The sequence below is a fragment of the Asparagus officinalis genome, chromosome 5 (genome assembly GCF_001876935.1).
Source record: "Asparagus officinalis chromosome 5, Aspof.V1, whole genome shotgun sequence".
NCBI lineage: Eukaryota > Viridiplantae > Streptophyta > Magnoliopsida > Asparagales > Asparagaceae > Asparagus > Asparagus officinalis.
This window is the reverse complement of record NC_033798.1, coordinates 126,360,529-126,371,525: the sequence shown is the minus strand read 5'-3', so window position 1 is coordinate 126,371,525 and position 10,997 is coordinate 126,360,529. Positions and strand designations below refer to the sequence as shown.

The 10,997-nt window shown below is 34.4% G+C and overlaps 1 protein-coding gene across 1 annotated transcript; it reads left to right on the top strand.

The window, feature by feature from the left end:
- Window positions 1,257-8,656, top strand: LOC109841191. The gene is made up of 9 exons (XM_020410088.1): window positions 1,257-1,569; window positions 2,098-2,282; window positions 2,372-2,553; window positions 3,368-3,652; window positions 3,745-3,803; window positions 3,902-3,938; window positions 4,054-4,125; window positions 6,233-6,557; window positions 8,082-8,656. The coding sequence occupies exons 1-9, from the start codon at window positions 1,482-1,484 to the stop codon at window positions 8,466-8,468; spliced, it is 1,620 nt and encodes a 539-aa protein (XP_020265677.1). The 5' UTR covers window positions 1,257-1,481; the 3' UTR covers window positions 8,469-8,656.

Below are 10,997 nucleotides of genomic sequence, written 5' to 3'. Positions count from 1 at the left end.
ATGACATAAATAATTTTTTTATTAATATTTCCTTTATTAGTTACTTCTAACAACTTTTCATTAATAAAATTACTTCCTAATAATATTTCCAAATGTCATCCAAAAAAAAAGTAAATAAAGAGGAAGAAGTTCTACTTCTATTACTTCTAAAAATATATGAAACAAACAAAAAAAATGCTATTTTCACTACTTTCTACTTCATAGCTTTAAAAGTTACTTTTATAACCTATTTCTTACTTCTAATACTTCCATTATCTAAAAAAGGGAAAACAGAAAAAGGGAAAAAAAAAGAGCAGGATAAGTAGTTTTCTCTTGGGTATTCATCCATATTTTTTATTAAAAATTCAAAAAGATAAAAAAAAAAGTAAAGGTGCTTAACACTACTTAAACTCACCATGGTAGGGGATCTTTGCACACTACCTATTGAAACATAATATATTGAATTAACCCTATATTTATGCGTGATTCTCATTTTTCCTCTATGAAATATTTCTACAATTTTAAAATAAGAATTGATTTTAACTAAAACTTTCTCGATCTATCAACACGTACAATATCCAAACTAATTAAAACTTCAAAATTTTAGTAACTATATCAACCATCTTGTATCATATGTCATTTAAGAAGATATTAAATTTTTTGAGGGATATGTGATGGAACCAACAATTTCTCACAACCTAAATATTCAACTATAAAGAGGCAATGATAAAAAGACTATTAGTGCGAAAACCGTGTAAAGCACGACATACGGTATATCATTTTTCTCCTGCTAGAGTAATCACGATTTAAAATGCTATAGTAATATTTCTGGATTACTACATTATCCCTTTTCTGTTACAGCTTTTTCCAAAAAGCTACAATATTCTCGTGTGCTACAATAATATTTTTTCAAAAAAAAAACTATATCATCCCGTTTCCTATTTTACTACAGTGGTAATACAATAAAAGTTAATATAGCATTTACTATAGTATGAATAGTGAATCTTGAGTTCTCTCTGGATATCATTATTTAACAATAGAGAGATTCAATACTTGAAGGCAATACACTCAAATAGCTAAATACCATATCGTATTTCTATTCACAAATTTATATTTGCAAAACTACTTACCTTTAAAAGGAAACAAACCTACCATAATTAATTAATATAAATTCTCATCGTAGTTCCAAGAATCCAACCACCCAATTGCTATCTTGTTGTCCGCTGCCAAAACAGGTATAAAGAAGCCGGTTACCTGTTCCCACTCTCTTAACTATATTTAGGAAAATAAAAAATAAAAAGGAAAAGAAAAAGAAAAAAAGAAAAATCGATAAAAGGGATTCGATGACGAGCAACAAAGATCTGTCTTTAAACATTCTCTCAGCACTAATCCCTTTGATTTGAAATTACTTTTTTTTTTTCGCTTTTCCTTCAAAAAGAGCATCATCATATTTTAGAGAGAGAGAGAGAGAGAGAGAGCTCACTTGTTTTGTTCTGGGAACAATGGGGTTCTGTCTCCTTCCCCTGCTCCTAATTTTCTTCATTCCCTTCTCCAGTGGCGTTCAGCTTGTTCCCAGCGATTCCATTTCAGGTGCTTTTCTTTCAGTGTTGAGAAATGGGTTCTAGATTTTTCTCAATTTTTTTTGGCTTTTTTTTGGGTGAAAGAAGAGATTTTTACTAAAAATATTATTTTTTTCCGAGTTTATTTAAGATGGGTTTTGTTTGCTTTTTCCTACTTTTCACTCTTTTAAATTTTTATTTATTTGGGTTCGATCTTTGTCAGAAAATGTGAGATTTATCATTTGGGTTTTGATTGGATCCCTGTCTAAAATAGTTTCAAGGAGGGAAATCTCGTTATTTTATTCAAATATTGAGAAATATTACTCATCTGATGGATTATCTCTGAGATTTGTGAAATGGTTCCATATAATTATGTTGAAGATGAGTTCTCAACGGAAAAGATTTGATTTTTTTATTCATATTGTGACTTGTTTAACCTAGTTCTCTGACACTGGCATTACCAATATTTGCAAAAACAAAGAGGGGGAGTTTTGATTCAAAAATTGGTTTTTTCTTTTTCTTCTAAATTTTGCGAAAAAATTGGTTTCTTGTGGCGCAGAAGTAAAAGGAGAAGCTGTGGTTCAATGGAGGAGGCTTACTGTTGAGGGACCCACGTCCCCTTCTCCAGTTGCGGAGAACAGCTCATTCATCTTGGCTGCACAGAGAACTCGAAGACAAGACCCATTGAATAGCTTCGAGAAGTACACTGGTGGCTGGAATATCAGTAACAAGCATTATTGGGCTGTGAGCTTCTTCTTCTTTCTTATTTCAATTTTTCTGTAAGAAGTGCATATTCTATGGTTTGTAGCTAAATTATGATTATTTTTTTACAGTCTGTGAGTTACACTGCGGCGACACTGTTTGTTATCTCGGCTGCTTGGTTCGTGCTTTTTGGATTGGTGTTGTTGTTTACTTGTTGCTACTATTGTTGCTGTCGCCGGAGAAATCCCTCTTATTCTCGAGTGGCTTATGCTCTGTCCCTTGTACTTCTAATCCTCTTCACTTTGTCTGCAATGTAAGCTTTGTCCTACTTTAAATTTTGATTTAGATACTTGTATTTATTGAAAGTTTAAAGTTTCTCATCTTAGAACAAAGACTTCCATTGTTTAGCTATTGCCTAATCAGTACAATAAACCATTGAAGGCTTATGTCTCGTGAGTCACACTTAATATGTCATCAAAGTACCTGTGAAAAGTTAAACTGTTCAAGTATGTATATAAGCTATCGTCAACAACAACTACAATGCCTTTATCCCAAATTTTTCGGGTCGGCTATACATATCCTATTTTTCCATTTAGGTTTGTTAAAGGCTATCATTTATTTATAGTATCTTATTGATCAATGTTGCTAATTGATGTAGAACATCTGTTTTTATAGTCTTTTTTTGTGCCCTTTGTAATTTACATCTTGCATCTCTACATGTTAATTTTGTACCATATAAAGTCATATAAAGAAATATCAAAAGCTCGTGTTCTCATGAATCGCACTTAGTAATCATCAATTACTTATGATACATTCAGGAATGTATATGATTGTGTCAACAACAACAACAAGCCTTTGCCCAAAATTTTTGTGTCGGCTACATGCAGCTTGCTCTTATATTCAGCTCTTTATGAATCATGATCTATTTTTAATTTGCTAGTTTCTTATTGATTAATTTTGCTACTTGTAATTCGTACATAATATCCTTTATCATTGCTTTTCTGATGTTCCTTTGTGCCCTTTGTGATTTACATGTCATTTTGATGACATTCATTGAGTTACTATTGGGTATTAATTTGGTTAATCACTGAACTAATTGTGTTTTATATGTAATCCTACGCATCTAGTGTTGGATGCATTGTATTGTACAATGGCCAGGGTGAATTTCACGACAGCACAACCAAAACTTTGAAGTATGTTGTCGGGCAAGCAAATATTACAGTGCAAAACCTTAGAAATTTTTCAGATGATTTATCTGCAGCTAAAAAGATTGGAGTGGATCAAGTGTTTCTTCCTGGTAATGTCCTTGGACAAATTGATGAAGTTGTGACTAAGGTTAACTCATCAGCCAACAGCTTAGATAGTCGCACGTCCGATAATTCCGAGAAGATCAAGAATTTATTAGATACAGTGTATGGACATAGTTTCTTGATTGTGTTTTCTATTTCTTTGTTTCCTTGTTTAGATTCTTCAGCAGAGAAATTTCATTTGTTTTCTATTGCAGGCGACTGATTTTGATCATAGTTTCAGCTGTGATGCTCTTTTTGGCGTTTCTTGGATTCTGTAAGCATTTACACATCTTATGTGCAAAGTATTGACTTCTAATTTTTTTTAATTTATTGCTTATGCTGATGGTGATTTTTGGGGCTATGTTTTGGCAGTATTTTCTATATTTGGATTGCAATTCCTGGTGTATCTGTAAGTGAACAATCCTTTATTAATCCTTGGTGTTCTTTTATGTTGTTCATTTGTGTTACTTTGTTTGATTATATACCCAGACCTTCTAATCGATCTTGTTGTTGCCAATTTGCAGCTTAGTGCTCGTCGGATGGATTCTTGTAGCCGGAACATTTATCTTGTGTGGTGTTTTCCTTGTTCTACACAAGTAAGTGTTACCTTATGATATTAAAACACCTTGTTGTATTTAAAGATTTGAAATGCACTTATGATATATCTCACGGCTGCATACGCAGGACATCCTAATACCAAGAAGTTCAGGGCTCGCAACTAGCTCTTTGATTACTTCAGTGTGAATTTTTGTTATACCGACATTTTTGCTTCATCTAGTCTAGGTGGATAACTCAAACTCTGAAACATCAGGACCACTTAGTCTTTGCATAATGTGCAAACAAGATGAACTCATCTGCATAGCGCACTCACATAAATCAAGCTTCATTACCTAATCAAGTGATGATATTTCAGCAATAAATAAAGATAAATAAAAAACTAAAACAGTTGTGACCTTTGTATAATTCAGAACAAGAAGTCCTCATGAACTATATTTAAGATACCTCCATAAACCATAACTCAGGTACCTGTATCACCAGATCTACTCTATCATTATCATGTTTCTATCAAAACTCTATCAGAACTTATGCCTTTTGTGTACATAGTATCCATCTTCAGATTCAGATGTAGCTCACAGAGTTTGAGGCATTTCAGAAATGGATCTCTTCGAGAATTGGTTTTCCTCATCCCAACTTTTATATGCAATTTCTACTCTTGATAAATCTTGTGATCAACATTTTGTATCCACATGGTGTTGTGTGGCACAGATACATGTAGGTCGGTTGGATCTGCAATTTTCTTTATTCCATTTTAGTAGCAGTCCTTTGTCTTGACTTTGCTAGATTCTAGATTAGATGTTCTTCAATGTATCTAGAATTGATTTCTTGATATGGCAGTTTATAGAAGGAAGTGGAGAGAGAAAGAGCCTTTGGATGGATTAGGAAGCTGCATCGTCTTCTTTTATTACTGGTTTTATTTTTTTTAAACTTGAGACGGTTAGAGAGAGAGAGAGAGGATGAGAGCCTGTGGTCGAACATTTGTTTTTTTTCTAAGAATTGAGGTAAATTGTGGCCAAGTAAACATAGCTTAGGGGTCCAACAAAATCATGAAATAGAAAAGGTAGTGGAGTTGGTGGCGTAGGAGATATAACATGTTGTCTTATCATTGAGCTGAGCCTGCTTTTTGGAACATGTGGAGCTCCTTCTCTCAACTCAATCAATAGTCAGGTGGTTCATGTTAGCTAGTGGTATTCGTGGAAACCATGAGATGTCTGCATAAACTACCATGATTGAGAAGCGAAGCATCATCCATACACATAATATATGAGCTTACCTTCTGTTTTTGGATGCTTTTCTCTGCTGTCATGTGTGATAACATTTTGATTGTGCTTGACCATGTGCTTATCTAATGCAAAGTTGATCATTTTATTTAGTGTCAGGATAGGTAAATATGGCCGCTGCTGTGCTGATGCCCATAATAATTATTTCCAAACTATCCAACAGGCTTCCATTTGTTAATAGTTCAAACATTTACTTCAATTAGTATGAGATGATTCCTATAAGGTAGTTGGGTGGGTCAGCATAATCAAGGTTTTACCTCTCTTTATGTTGCTAGTTTGATCTCCAAAGCCCACAATTTCACCGTTTTATCGTTACCCTTGTTCGACCCTAAATTTATCATTCTGAATCATCCATCTTCTCAAGGCTCATATATACCCTGTGTGAACTGTAGGTTTTATAATCCTTACCCATGTATGTTTTTTTTTGCATTTAATGCATGAAAAGTTACCTTAGTCCTTACCTTTTGTTACGAGGTGCAATTTATCCATAAAATTTCATAAAATTGCAAACAAATTCTAGAAACAAAGAATGCCGCCTATCCAATTTAATGTATTGAAACCAGGATCAATCCTATTCCATTTTTCCTAGACAGGGAAAAGTAGACTACTTCATTGGATAATTGTCAATATAACTTTCTCCTTAGTTATTCTGATGCTACAAAGTTTCTTACTTCCATTGAAAGCTGACCTTTTCTTTTTCCTGTCATATAACTTCTCCTCATATAACTTTCTCCTTATGTTCTTTTTCATGTCATATAACTTTCTTCTCATAGTTAAATATTTACTACTGCTTGTTTCCATTATCAGATAATTTGTCGTTTAATATTAGTTAGCCATACCAAACTCAAATAATCTTTTGTTACAGTGTGGTTGCTGACACTTGTGTATCCATGAACGAGTGGGTCCAGCACCCTTCTGCTCACACCGCTCTCGATGACATCCTTCCTTGTGTCGACGTGGCCACTGCCAACGAGTCTTTGATCAGAAGCAGACAAGTCACTCATCAGCTAGTGAACATCGTGAACCAAGTTATCAGCAATGTGTCGAATAGAAACTTTCCCCCAGGGGCTCCACTTGTATATTATAACCAATCTGGACCGTTGCTACCAACGCTTTGCAATCCGTACAATGCAGATGCAACTGATCATGCTTGTCGTTCTGGAGAGGTTGATTTCAATAATGCAACACAGGTATGTAAACTTTTTGAATAAGTTAATTTTGGATGATGTGATTGTTCTTCTAGTATATCTTGATGGTAATTTCTCTTTGGTAAATACATGGCTTCACCAATATTATATAGGTATGTAGACAAAGGTGGTAAAATATAATTAAGGTTTATCGGAGAGAGCTGCTTTTGCTGGCCCAGTATAATTCTAAATCAACTTTAAATATTTTGGAAATGTTTCTTAAACTTGTTTCATGACATCTGAAACTTTCTCCTTCCAATTTGACATGTACTCGGCAAAATTTCTGTTCTCTCTGAAACTTGTCATATAATTTGTCCAATTTGACATGTGCTCGGCAAAATTTCTGTTCTCTCTGAAACTTGTCATATAATTTGCTATAAAATCTAAAACCCCCATTTGTTGAATTTTTAAGTAAATCATTCACAAGGCTTTTGATCTGCATACTAGATGTTTTTAATTTTTTTTTCGAAAATAGTCTCTCATTACAAGTTGAAGAAAATGCATGAAGTCATGGACAACGCGTATCCTAAAGCTACAGCATTTGCTATGATCAACACTGTAATTGTTTTATCTGTAACAATTGTTTCTATTGGATAGGATCCTCTCCCTTGCAATTAGGCAGCAGAAAGACCAACATCTAGTGGACAGTTACATCTATATGGGTGCACAAGATTATCCGTATCCGTATCCTAACACGATATGGTTACTAAATATCTATATGCGATAGGAGGTGGTTATGGATATGGATATGTAGTGAAATATCTGGATCCATATCCGAAGTTATCCTAATATATGTCGGTCATATCCTTACAATTGTTTTAATCCTTAAATTGATGGATTTGAGGTTGATCTTGTTGATCGAGAGATATAATCTTAGTTATTCAAATATAATAGATATATTAATGAGGTTTCTAGTTTCTTCTATCATATGAACTACATTTTTTCCAATGCTAGGTAGTTTTCTCATATCGTTTTTGTATCCGCATGTGTATATGTGTACGCGCACGCATATATATTCTGCATGTATGTTCGTATCTGTATCCAATTCTCACAGATATAGTTTTAAGTCTTCCTTACCGAGACGTATTTGTTTCCATATCCATAGCTAAGATTGTTGAGCAGATACAAATACGGTGAGCATCATATTCTAGCCGTATTGAAACATTGGCACCTCTAGCTATATCTGTCATGAATAAAAAATGGCTGATACAGATATGGTAGGTANGTATCATATTCGAGCCGTATCTGAAACGTTGGCACCTCTAGCTATATCTGTCTTGAATAAAAAAAATGGATTTATTGCAACTCATATGTAAATAGTTTGCATATTAGAAACTAATCATATAATACGAGCACAAATTTTATCAAAACACCTTGCGTACAACCAGTTGTTCTGAGCCATGCACTTTTTATGATCCATAACACCTTTTTCACATGCGGGGTAATCTCTAAATTTTACCAAAACAGATATGGTTCATGAAGAAAACGCCTAGAGAACATAAATAACGCATACTTGTATTTACACAGGTATGGAAAAATTACGTATGCAATGCAACCACCATCTCCGGATCTGAGATATGCACCACCGTGGGCCGCCTCACTCCGACCATCAACCGTCAAATGACAGCCGCAGTCACTGTCAGCCATGGGCTCCACCATTACGGCCCGTTCTTGGCCCAATTAGAAGACTGCACTTTTGTTCGACAAACTTTCAGCTCGATCAGCCAAAACAACTGCCCTGGCCTTAGAAAATATAGTAGGTGGGTTTATATTGGGCTTGCGATGGTTTCAACTGCTGTGATGCTCTCGTTGATATTTTGGGTTATTTATGCGAGAGAGCGACGACATCGAAAGTATAGTAAAGAGGCAATGTTGAGAAGACAGCAGAAGCAAGGTGTGGTTGGGGGTATGTGAGGTTATGGGTAGGGCAGTGTACATTGGTAGGTTTTGTTTATATGAATTTTCTTTTCTTTTGGGGGGTTTTGGTGACATGGTTGTTGTGTGTTGGTTGATTATGTAGAATGTTATGTTTTGATTTATTGTTTGTGGTGATATGTTATACTGCAGTGCAAGTGGTTTTTATCAGATTTGAGATTTTTGTCGGGATCCAGATGCAAGCAGTAGGTTATCCACAGAAATACACGAGTATTTTATGCTAAGTTTTGCTACATAGGCCTAAAATATGAGACCAACAGGGAGGACATGTGAGGTGTACCTCTCCTATTGCATAATGAGCTGGCTATCATTATGCAATAGGAGAGGTACCTCACATGTCCTCCTCTGTTGGTCCCATATTTTGGATCTTTGGGAAAATTTTCTTTTATACTAGTTCGAATAGAAATTCTATGTCCACTCTTCCTCATTGTTAGAGGGTATTCCACTTCAAATACTTGTTTAGGTGTATTTTGACGCCGTTATACGCGCAATTCAACTCGAAACACAAGAAATGAAATATACATGAACATTTATTGTAATCAACCCCAGTCGAATTCATGGATATAATCCCAACATTTTTTATGTGGGACAACATTGGGAGACTTGATTAAATTCTTGTGATGAGAGTTTTCACCAACTCTAAAGCAGAAAAAGACCCTCTTTTTATTTTCACCTGCGCCTCCTGAAAATTTGGTTTTTGATATTTGATGTAAAAAAAAATTGACTTTGGTGTTTGCCAATGATTGAAGAAGTTTGGTTTGTAAGAGCATCTCCAACAGCTTCCCCAAAATTTTCTTCAAAATGGAGAAACAAAAGTCATATTCTCCAAATTATTTTTGCTCCAACTCCAACAGCTTCCCCATTTTGAAAAATCACATTTATTACAATAATAAAGCTCTTCCCAAAAAAATTGGAGAATGCTGCAGATTTGGGGAAGGCTCCCTATTTTTTCTCCTCCTTCCCTATTTTGGGGAATGAGATGGGGAATCTGTTGGACAAAAAAAAAGCTCTATATTCTCCAAATTTGAGTATTTTAAGAAGATGGGAAGCTGTTGGAGATGTTCTAATAGAAGCAGAAATGGGGAATCTCTATTGATCTCAATAGGTCGGTAAAGTGGATGGGTGCGTAATGGAAAGTGTAACGTACCAAAAATTCAGGAATTGTGTGGAAGCCGGAAGGACAACTTAAAAATTGACAGAAGTCTTTTTCTGGTGTTTAGTTTTTTTTTTTTACCCCTTTAGCTAGGAGTTTGTATTTCTGGAAAGAATTTACAATACAAGAAGCTACTTGTGATTTTTCCTCTCTGTGTGATGAAAAGTGATAAATACACACAACAGTTACTTATAATTTTTTTTTTAATTTAAAGTGTGGTGTCTCTGATGAACTCAATAATATTGTTTCATAGATAATTTACTAGTGTGAACACCATGACATATTATTTTTCCTGCTACAGCAATCCAGGTTTTAACTAGTAGTCTTTTTAATTTTTTGGATAACCCCGCCGTTGCTACAATATTTCAGTGTGTTACAGTAATATTTTTTTAAAAAACCAGTGTCCAGTTCCATGTTTACTATAGTAATAATACTATTATAATATTTGCTATAGCATAAATAGTGATTCTTGGGTACTACCTAGGCAACACAAAAGAACGAGACAAAGACATTATGAGTTGCTATGGACTCTACTTTTTTTATGTCTAGTACCACAGCAGTAATACAACTTGTAGTATATTTATACTATTAGCTACAAGGAAGCGGGATGGATATTAACTTATAATATCTCTCTGTAATTTATAAGAAAATTTCTCGTTTTTTTATTTTCATCCTCTTTACTAAAGAAATAGTAAAAAAACACTACACCTGTCACAATCGTTAATGCAATTAATAATTATATAGAATATATGAATGTTAAATTTAGAATGAGCCACAGATAATTATAACCGCACGATTAATAATTATAATCAAAAGTGGTGTAACTCCTTACAACGGAGAGGACCCAGTATCTTTTTTCGTATATATTCTGCAAAATAATAGCCACAAAAGGCGCACGGTTTTCGTTAAAGAAGAAAAAAAATTAATAATTAAGCTAAAGAAATCTTGCCACCTGCAGAACAAAGTTCACAGATCAAAGAATATGACGGAGAAATTAACGGAATCCGACCAAAAGTTTCAAGAACCATTGCAACTAATTATAATCCAATTGGCCACCAAAAATTAGCTATATTTACATATAATTTCTGGATTATTCCGCCATTGGCAGCTGATTATAAGCCAAAAAATTAACAATATTTACATATAATTTCTTAATTATTTCACAGTTACCAAAATATTATGTACAACGGACGGTCGTTTTAGGACTTCCCCGATCCCCCCATCTCATCGGTACAAAACTCCAAGAGAGAAAAAAATAAATAAATAGAAAACTCAAAAAGAAATCAAAAAATTCGTTCCTTCTTGAAGATCGGCGATCAAGACCTCTAATCCTCGGCCGTCGACATCACCGACAG